Source organism: Pholis gunnellus (genome assembly GCF_910591455.1).
Source record: "Pholis gunnellus genome assembly, chromosome: 1".
Taxonomy (NCBI): Eukaryota; Metazoa; Chordata; class Actinopteri; order Perciformes; family Pholidae; genus Pholis; species Pholis gunnellus.
The window spans coordinates 9,079,290-9,099,297 of NC_136528.1; the positions used below are offsets into that span (position 1 = coordinate 9,079,290).

At 41.8% G+C, this 20,008-nt stretch overlaps 1 protein-coding gene across 1 annotated transcript in view; it reads right to left on the reverse strand.

The window, feature by feature from the left end:
- Positions 1-20,008, reverse strand: part of fbn1 (fibrillin 1) — a 56,857-nt gene that overhangs the window by 18,282 nt on the left and 18,567 nt on the right. The window contains exons 14-38 of the mRNA XM_079186647.1: positions 19,265-19,387; positions 18,150-18,272; positions 17,087-17,239; positions 16,484-16,537; positions 16,227-16,352; positions 15,922-16,047; positions 15,673-15,792; positions 15,231-15,368; positions 15,089-15,139; positions 14,849-14,974; positions 14,517-14,744; positions 14,306-14,431; positions 12,979-13,107; positions 12,061-12,186; positions 10,243-10,368; positions 10,031-10,153; positions 9,080-9,205; positions 8,386-8,511; positions 4,244-4,366; positions 3,522-3,644; positions 3,299-3,424; positions 1,820-1,942; positions 1,462-1,584; positions 1,153-1,320; positions 47-115 (exon numbers count right to left, since the gene is read on the reverse strand). Coding sequence (XP_079042773.1) covers positions 47-115; positions 1,153-1,320; positions 1,462-1,584; positions 1,820-1,942; positions 3,299-3,424; positions 3,522-3,644; positions 4,244-4,366; positions 8,386-8,511; positions 9,080-9,205; positions 10,031-10,153; positions 10,243-10,368; positions 12,061-12,186; positions 12,979-13,107; positions 14,306-14,431; positions 14,517-14,744; positions 14,849-14,974; positions 15,089-15,139; positions 15,231-15,368; positions 15,673-15,792; positions 15,922-16,047; positions 16,227-16,352; positions 16,484-16,537; positions 17,087-17,239; positions 18,150-18,272; positions 19,265-19,387 — 3,105 coding nt within the window. The remainder of the gene's footprint in view (positions 1-46; positions 116-1,152; positions 1,321-1,461; positions 1,585-1,819; positions 1,943-3,298; positions 3,425-3,521; positions 3,645-4,243; positions 4,367-8,385; positions 8,512-9,079; positions 9,206-10,030; positions 10,154-10,242; positions 10,369-12,060; positions 12,187-12,978; positions 13,108-14,305; positions 14,432-14,516; positions 14,745-14,848; positions 14,975-15,088; positions 15,140-15,230; positions 15,369-15,672; positions 15,793-15,921; positions 16,048-16,226; positions 16,353-16,483; positions 16,538-17,086; positions 17,240-18,149; positions 18,273-19,264; positions 19,388-20,008) is intronic.

The window sequence follows — 20,008 nt, forward strand, 5'->3', positions numbered from 1 at the left end:
CAGGAGCAAATTGACACAAATACATGGTGGCATGTTGCTGCCTGACCTTCCAAGATGACAGTGATGGGGTTCGGTCTGAAGCCTTCTCCTCCGGGACACAGCGTCTTGTACTCAGCTGTAACACAGTTCAGTAACAAACACATGAACAAGCAACAACGACACAGCGCAAAAGCCACAATCAAGATTGTTTTAATGCAGGATTTGACGTTAACTATCAGCCAGCTCAGATCTCAGGAGTTATTCACAGTTTTTGTTCTTGTCATAGAAGCAAGTATTTCCTCGAGCTGAAAAGGATGAGTCATTTCCTGCAATGTTTTGAACCATCTGTTGGCAATTTCAAGTAAGTTGCACAAAGCTGTCTCATTTTTACCAGCAACAATAATTACAGCAAACACAAACGCGCACCATGGAACTAATAAATAATTTTACAACTAATAAAAGGATTTGACAGGCTGTTGATCAAAGCCAGTGACAGTGAAATTACTTTGCCAGATAGTGACATTCAAAATCCATTTTTTAGCCACTTCCCCGTCCATTCAGTCATCCAAAGTCTACTCAACTCTTTACTTATTAAGTGTTGACAAGACAGAGACTGAAACTTTAAGACAACTCAGCTACACAAACTAAAAACAACAACTTTGGTCTTAGAGAGAGAACACCTGACAAAGTAGCATCAACTTTGTTTTTTGACATTTGTATTGGTTCTCCTTTCTTATTATCCATTCTTATCATCTACAACTGACTCTATTGTGAAAATAACGACAGAATTGTTCATTTTAATTATATGCCCATGTATCAGGAGTTCTGTGGTTGAGTTGGATTGGTGGAAATAACTTCATAAATGTTGCTGCATCTCTCATGTTAAAAAAAGATGCATGTTGTTGTTGATTCAGATTCATTCAGGAACGCTGCACTTGTTTGTTTCTAAATAAACATGACAACTCACTTCGATAACTTGAGGAGGTTTTAATTGAAGTAAGTAATAAATCATTAAATTCTAATGTCTCAAGCTACAGAACTTGCTGCTGGGAGGTGAGATATGTCGCTTCTGTACATCTCTGCCAAGAGCTCGCAAACCTTGCTATCGAACTGAAACATAAAAATAAACATACACTATGCTGGCAAAATCTAAATAAGGATGGGTTGACTCACTTGAGTTGACGAAGGGGCATGATTCACAAGGATTTCCCCAGCCCAGGCCCATGGAGCAGCAGCAGGATGCTTTGGGAACACCAACTCCAATCTCATTGGAGCATTCCAAGCTCTCTGATGCATCTCCTCGAGAACGAACATCTAGGTAGCAGCTTCCAGAGCGAGTGTCTGTAAACACACACACACACACACACACACAGGTGTTCAGGTATACTGTACAGGTGTGTCTTGCCTTTGCCTCAGAATTAGTTCAATGATTAGCTAAGCTCAAACACCAACAATGTGTAGTGAGAACTTGTTGAGTCTCACCTACACAGCCCACCCGAGTGGGGTTGAGTTCAAAGTCTGCAGGGCAGTTACAGTGATAGCTTCCAGGGATGTTGACACATATCCCATTAATACAGATGGTCGGGTCAGCACACTCATTGATGTCTGAGAGAAAAAGAGAAAGCAACAGTCTATGCAAGTTCTTTATCTCCACAGAAATATGTTCAACAGCCAAGAGAGAAGCAGTGACTTCCCCTGTAAATCTCAGAGGGGATATGAGAGCTGTTCACTGCTGTTGCTCCATTTCTTTTACATTTAAAAAAAATCTCCTCAGCCCATTGGGGCATAAACAGAGCATCATTGGGGCTGGCAGCTTGACTGGTGCGTCGACTAGTCTTACCTGTGCAGTTGCCTCCACTCCTGTCCAGTTCATAACCAATGTTACATTCACATCTAAAAAGTCCTGGGATGTTCTGGCAACGTCCATTGACACAGATGTCAGCAAAGGTACATTCGTCTATGTCTGTAAAAGAGAGAAAGTTAGAGAGAGAGAGAGAGAGAGAGAGAGTGATAAAGAAGGAGAGAGAGGCCCAGCTGTGAGGGATTAGTGGATCATGGGATCATCGTGGAAAATTGGCAGCCAGCAATAGGAAGTGAAGGCCGCTCACCTTTGCTAAAGAATGACAGTTCTGGGGCAAAAAGAAATGCCCAGACAGACACACACATACACTATCAGAGTATCAGCCAAGGTTATGAAATTGTGCTCTTCCACATCATTAGACTCTGCACAAATCATTACTGTCCAGTGCTGCCTGAGCTGAGACAGGCAGGACTGGACAGGTTATTTCAGGATGTTAGACACATCAGCACAATGAGGTCAGTCTGCTGCTCATTCGATTGAATCCAGCAATGTCTTATCACTGGAAGCATGAGTCACACTCGTCTTCTACCAGTCATAAATGTGCTCATTGTGTCGACTCTACAGTAATTTAGCTAGACAGATCTACTGTCTATGGGATATTGAAATAAGGCAAACCTGAATTGAATGTAAGCATAACACCAATGTATTGAATTAAAGGTTCAGCATTATCTCAAACAAGAACTTGAAAAGAATAAAAGACCAATGTAAACATCATTGAAGCCAGCAGGATGTCAGAAATTAGATTCAGACCACATGGCCCTTTGTTACCACTCTATTCTGTAGCATTTGTAAGTCTGTACAGCGTATAGACAGACGTTTTGTACAATAAATGTTAAATACAATGACAATTTGCACTTTAGGGGAGCAAAAATCTTTGGCCGTGAATTTCTATGGTGCAAAAAAGAGTTCCTTTCACCCAGTCCATTGTTTATCTGCATCAGGAAAAATCACAGACCTTTATCACTCTAAACTGTATAACATGGACATGGGCCAATGAAGCCAATGTTTAATTAACTCAAGACAAAACTAAAGTCAGGGCCCACTCAACCTCCTGTTGTTATCTAACAAGAAACGCTTGGATAGCAAGGTTGTCATCAGCCGATGTCTGCTATTTTGACCCTCAAACAAAAGCAAACAAAAAATATTTGACCGACCACCAAACCAACAACCAAATTTCTCTAAAGTTGTCAGTCTCTTAGAAATGTTCTCACAACTAAAACCACTTGGATGCTGAGCTTATTGTGTGCTTCCTACGTACAAATACGCACTCATGAGTTCCATTTGAAGGCAACATCTGTTTGGATTATTTGTTTCTCCAAACAGGGAAACAAACAACCATTCACTAGAGTAGCCGAACACCAGGCCTGTTTCAATCACTCAACCTAATTTAGGATGTGGGCACCAATTCAGAGGTCTGGAACCAAAATAGTCAGGAATAGCAGTGTTGTATTGTTTTACCCTCGCAGGCCTTTCCTTCAGCAGTCGGGATGAAGCCCATGTCACATTCACAGCGGAAGCCTCCTGGCTGGTTCAGACAGTGGCCACTCTCACACAGGTTGCCGTTCTCTGCACACTCATCGCTGTCTGTCGGGGTGATCAAACACACATTCACAGTCCGTATACACACAATGCATTAGTGTATCTTTTAAAAAAGCAATACATGTGGTTTTAGAAGTGTGACCTGAGCAGTAGAATCCATCTCCAGAGAATCCATCCTTGCACGCACAGCGGTATGAGCCCAAGGTGTTGAGACAGTCGGCGTTGTTGCTGCACATGTGTGTCCCATTGGAGCACTCGTCCAGGTCTGAAACACAACAACACAATAACAATAACATGTATGCATGTGGAAACTACTTCATCCAAATGTTGAGGATATGTTTTCTTCTTGGTAACAAGCACATTCATCACAAATCTAAAAAAAAAAACAGCTCAGAAATTTAGTTTCATTTACAAAAAAGGCGTTATAATTTCCTAAAATAGCTTGGCACTGTCATGTTAACAAAAGTTACTCAGACAGGGGTAGTGCATTTGTTCAGCCATGGATTAATACACAAGTATTAAGTCACTGTATGTGGTACTGTACATTGTAAGGTAGTTTACAGAGAATACTGTAAGATACTCCATATATATCTTGGCTAGAGCGGCAATACTTCACCTCAATTGTTGGTTTTGGTCATTTCTGACCAACTTTTAGCAAAAACTAGCTTTTGTCATGCCAGAGTATTTGTAACCTTTTGTTTGGTTGCTAAATCAAAAACAGCGAGATAGTCTCACATCAGCTTTCTTGGATACTGACAAAATGTTAAAGAAATGTCTACTCCTTCTCTGAGATCATATATACTATTTCAATGGAGCCATTGAGTGGCAGCATTTACCTGTGGGGTTAAAGGCCATCAGCCTTACCTGTGCATTTGAGGCCGTCGCCAATCCATCCGGAAGCACAGTCGCATTTGAAGCCGCCAGCTATGTTGGTGCAGGTAGCATGTCTGTCACAGTTATGTGCTCCGATCTCACACTCATTGACATCTGAAATAGAGGAAACAAACGAGGGGCCATGTAAAGAAAAATAGGCAGCGCTCTGATGGTCTGATGTTTTGGGTCTGCATTCCCAGTCCAGTGGGGTTCTTGGCATTGTGGGGCGAGTTGATGCTCGGTTTGAATTGCATACAGACAGCAGCAGGAGACGACGGGACTAAGTCTTTCTGGGTCACTGTCTCCGCCATGTATTTCAGAGCAGAAGGCAAAGAGACATTCTCATGATCTCCGATACTAATAGCCTTCCTGCAGAGGTTTAATGAGCAGACCCCGTCTCTGGATTTTCATTGTGCAAGTGTGTCCAGGGAGCTATGAAGAACGCCAAGAGGGAGAACGATATCCTAACGCTAAGGCCTTGTCCTGTCTGCTCAGTCTGAACTAGAATTTCTGAGGTTATTTTAGGCAAAGATTTCCCTCTTTGCACACAGACCCCCAGAACCTCTCATATGAGGCTTTTATAACAGCCCTCTTTTAGTGCTCATGTTTGGTTTGCTCACCACCCCAGATGTTTGGAAATGTAATCTTTCCCAAATATAATTTCTATAAAAATGCGATGTGGTAACGTGCCAACACTACAAATAAACATTCCTTCAGGGCAAAACCATTAAAATTATTATAATGGATGAAATATTGAGGCACTTAGTAGATAATGCGGTTATAAAAGTACCTCTCTATATAGGCTAACCTATTGTATCTGGCCATGGAGTCTAATAAATGAACAACAGCAATTAATGGGAACAATTAAATTGGCTACTATTAAAATCTGCCCTGCCCATAAAGTTGTTTACATCCTTTAGGGCGTAACCAATACGATTTCCATGAAGCAGCTGGCGGTGACGAGATACTGTGAAAGTGGCTCTGCAGCTCTTGTTCTTCAAGCAGTTCTGACATGATCGACGGCATGGGACCATGGAAAAAGCCTGTATGGTGTTACAACAATGACGACTGCTAATATGAGTCAAAAACAACCCTGTGAAAAGTGACCAACACAATGCCTTGCCACGTGTTACAGCTTTGATAGAGAGTTTGTGTGTGAATGTGTGTGTCCCTTTACATCAAGGGAAGCCATGCCATGAACTCGATCAAGATGTTAAGACTTATCAGCCAATGAGATGCACCCCGCTCTGTGTGTCTGTCTTTGTGAGGGTAGTAATTCAAAACACTGTCAATTAGAGAGGTGCTGCTGGTTTACAGTCTTCCTGAGGAGAGGGTACGGTATATTTACACTACATTTGATGACGGGGTTAATATGAGGGCTGGTAGCAAACAAATCTCCCTGGATTACAGACGGAATTAAAGATAATTTCCCACCAAGCCTTTGATGACAGAGAGAGCACAACAAACAGACACACGTTCTCATGTGGAAATGTAAAACGCAAACAGGGGTTGTTGCATGCAAGAAGCGTGTCAGCGATCACAGCTGGTGTCAAAGAGGAGGCTTGATTTGACTATGGCGAATGTTTGACAGATGAAGGGCAAAAAAAGGGAGAACAAATAATTACAGATGTGCCTACCTGGCTGTCCAGGTGTCTCATTACATTCCAGTCATTTAGCAGACGCTTTTATCCAAAGCAACTTACAATTCTATCACATTTCTACACCGTAGGCACAGCTACGGGAGCAATATTTTGGGGGTTAAGTGTCTTGCTCAAAGACACATCGACATGCGACTAGCGGAGCCGAGGATCGAACCGCCGATCCTCTGATTGAAGGACGGCCCTGCTCTCCACTTAGCCACAGTCTCCTAGTCTGTATACCTGCCTGATTACCTGTTTATCTGTTTTCTGTCTATATGTCTGCCTGCCTGTCTGGCTAGATGTCTAAATGCCTGCTAGTATGGCTGCCCTCCTGACAGCCCTGAAGTAATAGCGATACACTACTAACTATCTGCTGATCCAAGCCATTTTAAGCAAATTAAATAATCCCATTTTACTAAATTTGAAGGCTCCCCTCGCCATTTATGTTTCATCGCCTGACAAGCCCCTTTCCGCTGTTTTTGTGAATAGCTATGTGCTGTCATCTTCTCTATGTATCTGTTATGACACAATGAATCCTGACACTGCGTGATTTCTGATAAACTACAACATCTGTGGCCACAAGACAACAGGGAGATAATGGTAAGTATTAAAATGCATTGTAACATTAGCACAAGAGTTTTGCAAGAGTTTTCCGCCCAAAAAAAGCAAATATTGCGCTACGGTCCAAGGCTAACATTAGCTATCTTTAGCCAACATAAGCCAATAACTAAGCATACTCATTAATAGGGAGACTATGTGGCAATAACAGGATAATGGTAATAAGTAGAGAAGAGTCATTAAGTTAAGAAACTCAATCAGTAATGTCGGTTACACAACAATATAATATAATATTCAAAGTAACCACTAAGGATCTAACATTAGCTAGCTTTAGCCAACATAAGCTACAGGTTGTACCAGACCAAATAAGACTGTAGAAGCAAAACTTGTTTTTTTATTGCTTTTGAGCTTAACTTTTCATTTTTAAGAGGAAGATTGTGTTGTGTGTTATGCTGAAAATGTTTGACAGTTTAGTCATTTAGCTTTAAGATGACAAATTCAACACGATTAAGCTTTCACCCTGATCCTCTCTTTAAAGATGAGATACTCCCAGCCTTGTAAACTCCCCCAGCACATCTCCACCCAGTCCTAACTTTCTATTACACACGCAAGGACACAAAACTCCCTAAGTGTTCATACAAATACTGACTCCATGCCTGCCCACTGAGTTGTCAGTGTTGTAGTGTGTAATAAATAAAAAGAGAAATAATTATTGTGGGAGATTCATCCACAGCTGGATCAGATCTGAGCTTGAGAGCACCACTTACTCATTATCACTCACACACACGCAAGAAGATTTAATCCACGCATACCAACGTGGTCACATGAAGCTTTCCGACAATGACAACAAATTTCGTATTCATTTTTCGTCTGAATTGAAAGCGGATCCGACCCAAATAGATTAGCAGGTTTTGTTCACTTGTCTATAACAAGACATCCTGCCTGCCTGAGAGGAATTAGTGTCTTGACTCCTTGGTATTCTGGGGCTGAAATTCCAAACCTGTGAATCAGCACCGACTGCTTTACTGCAACCCCAGCTTTCTCAAAACAAGTGAAATACTGTACGGACATTTTAATGGGATTAGAACGAGCGAGGGTGTGTGTGTGAGTGAGTTTGAATCATACTTCAGACCTGTTTATTTACGTCTGAAGGAAGACACGCTGCTGCTAACTGTGTGTCTGACTCATTTCGATAACCAAGATGAGGTCAGATAAGATTTCTGAACGAAAACTCTCAACGAGCCTTCAATTCCAAACTTTTAAGTGCCCTTGTAAATCAGACTTAACTCTGGCTCGACAAGGAGTGAGTCCAAACTATAGCAAAAGGGCTCTACTGGCCAGACAGACTTTGTATTTATGTGTTCTGGAGCCCTTTCAGGCGATTGCATGCTGCAGAACTCTTCCAACCATCACGTAATGTTTAACTGACCTTAATGAAAGAGCAACAAAGGAATAAACAAAGGTGCGATGTGATCCATGCATCTGACAGAAGACAGTGACCTCACTGCTCCTGTAGCAGTTGCTGCTAGCGCATGTGAGTGTGTGTTAACGACGTCCGTGAGCGTGTTTCTCGTCAAGTCAGACAGGAGCTCTTGAATGAAGGTGAGTAATGTTAGAGAGGCTTCTGGTTAGCCAGACGTTCTTCGTGCGTCCTCTCATTTCTCACCTCTTTCTTCGAGTTGCTTTCACTCCTGTAGTTTAACAAAACCACACACACACACACACACACACACACACACACACACACACACACACACACACACACACACACACACACACACACACACACACACACACACACACACACCTCTCCTTCACCACTTAATCAGCAGCAGCCCTCTATACTGACTCACCATCGTTTTCACTCCCATCCATGTTCTTCCACTGACAGGATGTTTTGTTGTGGTTAGCAATGTGTGGGTTTGTTTCGCTCACCTGTGCAGCCTGTGGTTCCCTTGCGGACAGAGTATCCCAGTTCACAGTGACAGATGAAGGATCCCTTCGTGTTCTCACAGTTCCCACTCAGACAGATGTTTGGATTCAGATCACACTCATCCACATCTAGACAGGGAGGGAAGAGAAGAGTGGAACAGAGAAAGAGCAAGAATTTTAATTTGCTTAACACAACTATAATAAAGGAAAAGATCATTACAAATTGATCGAATTCATTTTTGTTTGTAAGATGTGATATATGGAAGTGAGTCACAAAAGAATCACATTATGAACTAAAATAAATGTGTTAACCATTATAAATACAGCAATAAGAGAGTGTGTGTGTGTGCTCACCAATCTAAAAGTCCTTACATCATTGATGGAAGGGTTTTGTTTTCTTGCTCAGTGGAACCAGACTTCTAAATGTCAAGCAATCCTCCATGCTCAACCCAAACTAACACAATGTTCACTGTCTTGTAAATCAACAACAACAACATTACATTCTGTTCTCTCTCACACACACAGAGTCATAGATCTGAGTCATTAAGTCTTATTCTCATGACTCATATCTTGGATAACCTTTAAGATAATCATTAAGGTGTTTCAGTAAATCTCTGAGAACCCACTGAATATAGTAAAAGCCAAGCTCCAGGAGGGTGTGGTGTTTTATTTCAGGCATAAATTGTGCATCCATTACCCAGGCAGGTCTTCATATCGTCAGATGACATGAAACCGTCAAAGCACAGGCACTGGTACGTCCCTGGGGTGTTGGTACACTGGCCTCCATCACAGACTTCTGGGCTCTCCTCACACTCATCAATATCTGGAGATTGAAGACAGAGAGGCAAATCAAAAATGAAATGTGAGCAGACAAAGTGTAGAGGACAGGAACAACTGTAATGAGTACTAGTAATCCAGGATTGAATGTTGATACATTATTTACCCCACAGATTTTAATAGAACACATCAAGACCACAACATAAAACAATGCGACTTCAGGGGCATATTCCTCTTTCCTATGAGTGACAAGTACATTTACTTTGTCACTCATAAATCAGCACGGTTAATTCAGGACACAGCATTTGCAATAATGTTTCATGATATTTCAAGCTCTTCGTTTGCACAAACAACTCTGAAATTACCCTTGTTGTGCCTTTGATCTCTGTCTGTATATCTGTCTCTGGTAAATAAAGGAATAGGAATCACAGGAGTCAGTCTACGTACAACACGTGAGGCCTACAGTCATGGAAATGAAATAAAATGCCAGGAATCAATAAACAAGCACCATCTACTTATCTATCGTATTTGGTAACATTTTGGATCTAATAGCAAATGATAAATCGTCAGATTTGGCCTTAACTTTTTTTGTCTGCCGACGAACTTATGCTTTCTTTGAACACGTGCCAGTCAAATCCCAGCAGTGACTCTCTCTGTTTGTTCCTGCTCTTAAATCCGTTCTCTCTAAAAACAACCTTTTAAATGTCTTTAGTACTACTGCATGTGCAATCTTCACTCAATCTCAAAAACCTTGATTCAAATAATTTAAAGGTAGTTTTGTTTAGATAACACATCTATTACAAATTGTAGAGATGAAAAGGTGAATTACGACAGAATGAGAGCCAGAGAGACAAGATACAAAGCTACTTACCAGTGCAGCTTCTCAGGTCGGGCATCAGGGCGTATCCACTGTGGCAGCTGCACTCATAGCTTCCCTCTGAGTTGGTGCAGAAAGTCTCACAGCCACCGTTCTCAATGGTACACTCGTCGATGTCTGAGAGCCAGAAAAACCCACCGTCACATTTAAACTTCAGATGGAAACATCTCTGAGAGGAAATGATCAGTAATATGTTTAATACGCACCAACACACTCCAGTCTGTTCTCTGTAGATTTGTATCCCGTGTCGCAGGAACACTGGTAGCGGCCGATCATATTGACACACTGGCCGTTCCTGCACAGCCTGTCACTCAGGTCACATTCGTTGATATCTGTGAAAGAACAAAGCAAATTCAAAGTATTTATAAATAAATAATCAATACGGATAACCCCCTCATTTTTAAAGCTGAAGGTGCCATCGGCATGTTTGCATGATGGTTTTAATCTTCTTCTGCAAGTCAGGATGGAATAAATGGAGTAAGTCACACGCTCCTAAATGTCAATCACTTGCCCTTCAAAGTGCCTTTAAGCAAGGCACCCACCTACAGTATGGTGTCACCAGCAATTCATTTCATTATCGATTTCCCGGTTGATTTTTTTTCTTGATTATTTGATTAATAATTTGACTCATAATATCAAAAGAAATTCACAATTTCACAAAAATCCAAAGTTACAAATGTTACAAAACAGTCCAAAACTCAACTCAATAATATTCATTTCAATACTACGGAAACTACTGTTCATATTTTAAATATTAGAACCTTTAATATTATTGCAATTTTTGTCATTGACAAACGATGAATTGAATATCAGAATAGCTGCCTTTAAATTTGAGCCGATCGACTAATTGATAATCGTTTCGGCTCTACACCCACAGTTGATTGCACTGTTAAAACTCTTACAGTGGAGACACGAATCATACTTCAAGTATAACTTGTGACAGATGTTTCATGATGGATTCAGTACTTAATGGTGATATATAGGACCTTTCCAACAAAGGATCTGACATCATTAGGCACACTGTATCACACCCATCTCTGAAATATGCTAAATATTCAAGGTTTATTATCATCATCATTTTAGCACTTCAACTTGTTACTTCACCAGAGATAATGAAGACCATTGTCTCAGAAGGGATGAGGTGAGCAGTTTTCAGTAATGCTTTCATTATTTGTATTACTTGTGTGGGTTATAAAGAAAATAAATGTGCTTGAAGGGCAGTGGTTGAGCATTAGGTCATGGCCTGAAACCTTAATACACTGCATTAGGTCATCAGAATGACACCCAGTGAATATTGCATGATCAGCGCAACGCAAACTAAACATGGGTTGAGTTGTGAAACTATAGAAAGCGTGGGAAAAGTCAGGCGCTCAGTGACAAACTGACTTACTGGAAGAAACTGGTCACTATTGAGCCAACATGTTTCAGCAAAGAGTATTCACTGGGGTGTTTTACAGAAAAGGGGCAACAAGTTGCCTGTATATAGACAACAAGATGGCTGAATCTCAATTATCCAATCAGAGCTAGACACATAAAAAAAGATGTCCTCTCAAAACTGATTTCTGAATAAAAGTTGTGTATTTAGTCACCGCTTGTCTTTGGTCAGTTTGTCTTTGCTGTTTAGTTGCTGTATGAAGTTTTTCTGTTACCTGCCTTTTTTGTACCAGTACGTTTTTTATGAAAGTATCTTCATCGTGTCCGAGTCTGCGTCTGTTGGATCCTTCTTGACTGTGCTGCTTCATCAGCCACAACACTGACACACTCCCACCCCACACAGAGGCAGAACCAGAGGAAGATGGAGTAGGACGAGCCAAAGCTTACTTGTCACTCATACTGTCTCCTCTGAGGCAGCAACTGGACTTACTCATCTTCTTTTTGACCTTCTTTCCTCTCTCAGGAAAATAGAGTAGAAACTATATTCTGCAACACATATTTCACAAACAACGGAGAAAAGCGAGAAGGAGGAAAAAGTTGGGAGACGCTGAGTTTGCTGGACTCTCCTCTCTGATGACCTCATCACTCACCGAGACAGGCCGAGCCATCTTGTGCGATCTCGTGTCCCTCGGGGCAAGTGCACTGGAAGCTTCCCTCTGTGTTTACACATTCACCTCCACGGCACAGCAGAGGGTTCCTCTCACACTCATCGATGTCTGATAGTGGACACAAGTAGAGATATTTATGTTACGTTCAAACTGCAGGCAAATCAGATTTGTTTCTCGAGCGGCCAGAGCGCCAATTTAATCAAACGGCAATGGCGACGGACCAGAACAGAGATAGAGCGTTAAGTATTTTCTCAGATGGCAGAACATTAGGACTTGTACTGTAGCTGCATATGAAAATCATTGCGTGTCCCTCACATGCAGGTCAAGTATGTAATAAAGAACAATTATCTTTTAAGACTTTATGGAGCACTTTTTCAAAGTGATTGTGACGAGACTTTGGCTGCACAGACTAAACCCCTTTCAACACCCAGCAGGGGTTTAAATGAAGTCAGTTTAATTCTCCGTCTCTCTCTCTCACACACACACACATATATATATATATACAAATGCACACAGCCTGCAAATTTCAGATTACATCAGCCGTCTAAACAGTGAGTCCCGTGTCTGGCATGTTAGCCTCAGCACCTCATCCAGAGGGAGTGTGGAGGAGATGGCCGGGTTGTGATTAGGACTGGGGATGTGACGTAGGTCTTCCCTATACTTGGAGACCTTTATAGGTTGGCAAAGCTGTCTGCTCTTTAGATGTTGCCCATTTAATAGGGTGTGTGAGAGAGTTGTTAAGGAGATCAAGTTTCTCGCTCATGTCCTCACAGACTAAATGATTTCATATGCAAGAGTGCTGTCTCTGCATGTAGCGGTACCAAATCACCTCCCGCTGAAGATTCAGTGAAGGTGTTTTTAGCATCTGCAGGTGTCGGTGTGTGAGGATTCGCCACTCACCCATGCAGTTTTTCATCATCATGAAGCCACTCTCATAACCTTCGAAGCACTCGCATTTAAAATCTCCGACTGTGTTGATACATCTGCCCTGTCCACACAGGTCAGGAGAGATGTGGCACTCGTCAATGTCTGCAAGACAGGAACACAATAAAACTCAGCAAGGTAAAACTTCTCTTTAAAACACCATTAACATTCCCGCATGCAGATAAAAACATTTAGAGAGCTCCCTGGATTCATTATAAATATAGCGAGATAGAGAAATAAAAAAAAAAACATGATGATTGTTTTGTAGATATTTTCAACTCTGTAACAAATTCATTTAACAAAGAAGTGAGGAACTGATAACATTAGTAGCAAAAAGCAATGACGCTAAGGTACAAAATATGAATATAAGTCAAACCAAGCGAAAAAGCACAAAAGGTTACAACAAAGAAAGGATATAAAATGAGATAAAGGGGTGAATTTATGGAGGACTTAGGCAGCCTTAGCTCTTCAAGCTGATTCTTCCAAAGTCTAAAGCTAAAGGCCTGATCCCCTTTGAATTTAATCCGCATTCTGAAACACTCAACACAAAGACTTTCTGCTGGGATCTCATTCATATGGGTTTAAAAGGCCTCAGATATCATTTACTTACTGAGACCATATACATTATCTCAAAATAAAGCCATGGCACTGGCATTTAAAGCTAAAATGATGTGTGCACATTTCACCAGAGCAGTAATGCAGACTACAGGGACCAGCTCCAACAAGTCCAAAGCAGCCATACTCTCATTAGACTGAATGAGTGTAGGCAATGGCTTTACACCACATTGCTGTGATTAGCATTGGCAGAGGGATTCAGAGAGGGCGACTGATGAAGAATGACTCAACTGGTAAATTTACAATGGAGCTGAGATATAAAGCAAACTTTCCAGCCAAAAATAGCAACTACATGTATATCAGCTTTTAAATTATTGGCAATGTGAACAGCTCATTCCAGAAGAGCTTCAAATTATTTTGATAAAAATACTGATTTTTAATCAGTTATGTATTTTTCAATAAATCAATGTGTTGTTTAGCCTATAAAATGTCAGAAAATAGTGAAATATGCCTATCACAATTTTTCCAGAGTCCCAGGCGTCTTCAAATTGCCCCAAAACTCAAAGACATAAAAATAACAATGATATAAAACAGAGATCCTGACAATTCTGAAGCTGGGACCAGCAGATGTTTGATATTTTTGCTTGATAAATAACTCAAATGATGAATCAATTATCAACTTGTTGTTGATTAGTTTCCTTGTCGACTAGATGACAATTAATCGGCTAATTGCTTCAGTACTACTCACCAGTGCAATTCCTCTCATCAGAGTCCAGAGCATAGCCGCCATCACAGCGACACCGGAAGCTCCCGATGGTGTTTCTACACCTTCCATTTGAGCACAGGCTGTTTATCATCCTGCATTCATTTAAATCTGAGGTAAGAAGCAGAGGGTTGAAGGCAGGTGAGAGACCATTAATGAAACAACCCACGCAGTCTGTCTGTGGAGGGTGCGGTACCTTTGAGGAAGGGTCTGCCGTTGATGAAGTCCCCCCTGTGCGAGAAGCCTGGGCCACGAGGACAGAGCTGGGTATATTCTGGAGTGCCCCTCTCCGGACACTCGTCACACTCAGGGCCCCAGGCTACACCCACTGAGCAGCAGCAGGCATCCACACGCTGCTTCCCTGAGATGGCAGCCCCACAGCGCTCATCGTCATGGGTGAGGTAACAATGCTCCATACGCAGGTCTGGAAGTCACACGTACAGTATATTACATGCATTTGTAGTAAAGTGGTGTAAATGACACATTTAACAGATGACATCAATTCCACTACACGTGGACAGTCCTCACCAATGCACGTCCTGCCGCTCACATCAACAGTCATTCCTGGAGGGCACTGGCAGAAGAAGGAGCCCGGTGTGTTGATGCATTTGCCATTGATACACACTCCGGGAAACACTTGACACTCGTCCACATCTGACAGTCGGCAGAGAAAATAGAGCAACGTCATCAGCAGGTCCAGTGTTTCAAATGACTAAAACGAGATGCAAGTGCATTTCTGGGTCTAAATGGAATCAAAGCAGACCTTACCTTCACAGACATTTCCTTTGACTCTGGCAAAGCCTTTACCGCAGATTGGATCTGAAAAAGAAGGGCACCCAATAAAATGTCAGTCAATGCAGGTATGTGGTTGACTAAAATGTGCAAAAACGGTGCATGTCGATCATCTCACCTTTTTCGCATTTGGCACACGGACTGTTCCAGGCTTCTCCCAGTGTGGAGCAGCAGTGGGACTTCAGTGTAGCCCCGTTGATGTTGACCTCACAGCGATTATTGACTATCTTCAGCCAGCAGGTGCTCTTAGTAGTCTCTGTTTTAATGAAACAACCCTTATAGTTACTTGACATTCAGTTATGTGGAACTAAATAACATGTGGGTCAACATGTTGAATATAGATCTTTGATGCCAAAGGTCTGTATTTAATTAGTTGATTCAATTAATCTTCATAGCTGTTCTTAAATAAAAGGGAGTGCTGAATGGCTTACTAGTAGTCAACTTGGCCTAGACGGGACAACCAGTCCCTCCTGGCTTCACTATGAGCTCATTTCATTCAAGTGTGACAGTGCTGGTAGAGCATTTGACCCAACTCTTGTCACAACACGATGCTCACTCACCGATACACTCCATCCCAGTGCTGTCCAACGAACTGCCGAGTGAACACAAACACACAAAGGACCCTTGGCTGTTCCTACAATCTCCATTAACACAGGGGCTAGACAGACACTCATCCACATCTGTGGGAGACAAAAAACAAACAACAGATCTGTTTTTCTCAATTTGGTCATTTCTTATCCATCTGATATAGCAGACATGCAGTGAGGAAGTGACATTGTGCTGTACAACAGAATGAATGAGCCTCTGACCCGTGCAGACGTCTGTCTCAGGATCAAAGACGTATCCTTTGGGACACTGACAGGTGAAACTGCCTGGCGTGTTCCTGCACAGACCGTTTTCACACAGCTGCCTGTTCATCAGACACTCATCAATATCTGAGGAAAAAACACATACAGAGAGAGAGAGAGAGAGAGAGAGAGAGAGAGAGAGAGAGAGAGAGAGAGAGAGAGAGAGAGAGAGAACAGGGTGACTTTCCTCAAACTGGCTTTTGATATGAGGGCTGTATGCTTTCATTTTCAAAGAGGGCGAGGACATAAAGGAGCAGTTAACCTACCGACACAGTTTTTGCCCGTCAGGTCTACCTCAAAGCCTTCATTGCAGGTGCATTTGTAGGCCCTCAACATGTTCTCACACACCCCATTCTGGCAGATGTCTGGGTCGAGGGCGCACTCGTTAATATCTGAGAAGGCAAAGAATAACCTGTTGAACGTCACAGTGTGAAAAAACCTTACCACCATTAATAACCGGTGATCATTTAATTTAGTAGTTTTAATATCAATGGAAGACCCACGACGAGCTTGCGTTCGTTACCTCTTCCATCGCCGCTTATGCCAGGGCCACTGGGGCACAGAGCCAGGAACTCAGCTGCAACAAAACACACAAACAGCAAAGTTTGGTTGATAAAAAAGAAGAAATACCAGCGTTTGAGAAAATATCACATTTGCCAAAATTCAAGAAATCTTAAAGCGAAACATTTAATACCATGTCATTATCCATTTCCATGCTTTCTCATTTAGCCAAGATGTATATAAAACTGTCTCCTTAATGTGGTGCAGCTCTGGCGTCTTTTGATACAGAAACTTTAATTGGCAGGACTAATGACAAGTGACTGGATGAAGTGTGTGTTCATTTGTGCGTGCGTGTGTGTGTTTGGGGGCTGTCAATGTCTCCTAACTGTGGGCGTCTCTGTCAAACAAGTTAGCCATGACTTCATCACCGCTATTCTGTCATTTGTGAAATCCAAGCTAGAATGTCAGAGAACACGAAGCATTTGATCTGGTCATCCGGACTTTGACAGGTGTGTTTTGAATTAAACACAAGTGTGTGTGTGTGTGTGTGTGTGTGTGTGTATGTGTCAGGCGGCAGGAGGTGGCTCCATATGTGTAAAAGGCAGGGTGATTCTAGTATCCGTACCAGAGGTTTGTGGTGGGCAGGGTTGGCAGGGCTCTCCGTAGGCGTACTCTGTGCTGGCGCAGCAGCACTCCGACTTGGTCACAGATCCAAATAAAGGCCTAACACACTGCCCTCGCGTGTAGCCACCATAACACGAACTGCGCATATGTGTATCTGTTTTGGACAACAAAAAAAAAGACAAGAGTGTGTGCAAAACAGAGATGAGGCAAAATATCTGGAAAGAGGCTAGAGACAGAACGAAGGAGAGAGACAGGGAGGCAAGAGTCCGTAGCTCCAAAAAAGCAACAACACTGGGAAAACAAATGGTTGTTCCCTCTCCATAATATCCAGGGATTTGAGGCATTCTTCTGCGCTGATATCATCCAGACGAAGAACTCACCCAGAACGAACAACAGCATTTCAACACTTTCCACACAACACACAAAAAAAAAGTCATTTGGGGGAATATACTGTCGGAATGTTGAAAATAGAGGCATAAACAGATCTGCTCTCGGAGTCCCAGTCCAGGAGATTAAAGCCCAAGGAGGCAGGAAAACATTCATCAACACATGCTCATTAATGATAGTGAGCATATGTTTGCAACAGGGATGAGCTGTTGGTCAAGTGTATTACAATGTGGTTATTCTCTGCTTGCTCACATTCGGTTTTGTTTATTTAATCACTTGACTGGAAAATGCTTGTGTTGTGGTTATTCTGGGTAAAATGTGAAGACAGCAGTGAGATCAATCCTTAAAAGTTTGCTCACACTGAGCTTGTAGTTGCTTACAAAAAAGGAATTTACTAGAATCTTAAGCATACGTGCTAGCAGGAAACTGCTGGAAGTACTAATTATTTCCCAAAGTAGTCAATTAAGTTCTTAAACAGACATGTTGTAAAAAATAAAACAGAATAACTTCATTTGCATCTTCTCCATGCAACAACAGAGAACTTTTAGCCAGACTGAAACAAGGGGACACATGACGGAGATAAAAAAAAAAGAGGTTTTAGTTTTGTGTGATTACTGTTTGCCATGGTATCCAAAATGAACACATGAACCGTTCCTGGAAACACAACATTTACTCACCAACACAGACCCGTCCATCCAGGCCCACTGCCATCCCAGCCATACACTCACAGCGGAAGGATCCCTCCGTGTTGACGCAGTGGCCGTTCATACACATGCCTGGAGTCTCACACTCATCAATGTCTAAAAACAGATACAGCAAAATCAGTCCTTTGTTTACTTTTCTTTACAAAATGAATGTTATGAAGCTCCAATTTCCTGCTTAAGCATTATTAAAGTCCTCAGGTGCTTGATTCATTAAAACCAATTGAGGCAAAACTGCTGCACAGTTTCAATTTTATGACCTCAGTTAAGAAAACATTCTGTTCCTTTCCTCTTGATCCCATCAGCGTATTACAATAATTATCCCAATGAGCGTAAACAAGGATATGGTATGCAAGCATAACTGTGTTTTTATGTGTGTTCTGTCTGGGTGTGTTGGGAACAGACAGACTGTAGATAGAAATGATGAGGGCCCCAGGGCCCCTTTAGACTACACATTTCATTAATGACTGCATACATCAGGACACATCACCCACACCCTACTCCCCTATTTATTTATTCTGCTCTGACTTAACCAGGTCAGTGTCTCTGAGATCAAACGTCTGTATCTGAAGCCGTGTGGAGCACAATGGCTGCAAAAGATTTGCCTAGTTGGAGATGTATTTCAAACATTACATGAATTAATCTGTTTTGATGTTGCAAATAAGCTTCCAAACAGCATCTAATACATATACCATAAATGGTGGATCCTTTGGTAAGTGACTGACACGTTGGCTCCTCCTAAACAAACCAGTGTTTATTGTGGCATGTTTTGTCGATTTCAGGAGAAGGCCCAAATCTCTTTTCTCTTTGCATTGAACAGGTTTAGGGAAGGCTGTCTGAATCACAGGCGTGCCCCAACAGTCTGCATGTCCAGCTGGCCTGCCAGGATTCTGAGGGGGTTTTCCAGGCTGTTAGGGGGATTTTTTTGGCTTGCTTGCTACATGCCAGAGAGAAAGCGACCTTCCAAACTAGCTAAATATGAAGGTCAAAAGAGCAAACTGACTCAAAGTTTCTACTGGTTGAAGTAGCTGGTTACATTAGAACGTAGAGATGTGACTGTAATAATCTGCGGTTCTTTCTGACAAACGCACCTACACACATGCGTCCACTGGTGTCAAGCAGGAATCCAGGTTTACAGATGCATTTGAAGCTGCCATCGTCATTGATACACAGTCCATTTAGACACATGTTCCTGATCAGACACTCATCCTGGTCTGTGGATGAACAGAAACAAATTGATAGCTTAATAGCAGTGCTTTTAGGAAAGATGCACAGATATACAGAGTGGTTAAAGGCACAACCATGGTTTAGTACATTCACAACAGCTTTCATAATTGTTGACCAGAGACAAACTACACTTCAGTTAACTATATTCTGTCTTGACAATCATATTGTAATAGAACTTGCTTGCTTTAATCAAAGTTATATTGCTGTTTTTTTTACCAATGCAGCGTCTATATTCAAAACCCTCCTTCACACATTGGAGAATTGATCATTACACTGGCGAGCTATGTATGCTGTCAGGAAATTAAGTCCAGAGGACAAACATAGGCAGACATAGGAACCAGGACATTTTGGACAACAAATGTTACTTTTTAGCAGCCAACCCTTGAATTTGGGATCGTAGCGCATTCTTCAACAAAACAGCAAGTGGGTTTCCAATACACTTAAAATGTAATTCCCATGTGTCAATACTTATTTGACTAGTTTGAAGCTGTTCAGAACGGCCACATTGGAAGGCAGGTGAAAGAGACGGTCATCTTAAAAAGGGAGGATATTGTTTAAAATGGGGATAACTGCAAGCATTTTCTGTCCGGGAGGGTATTTATAAACAA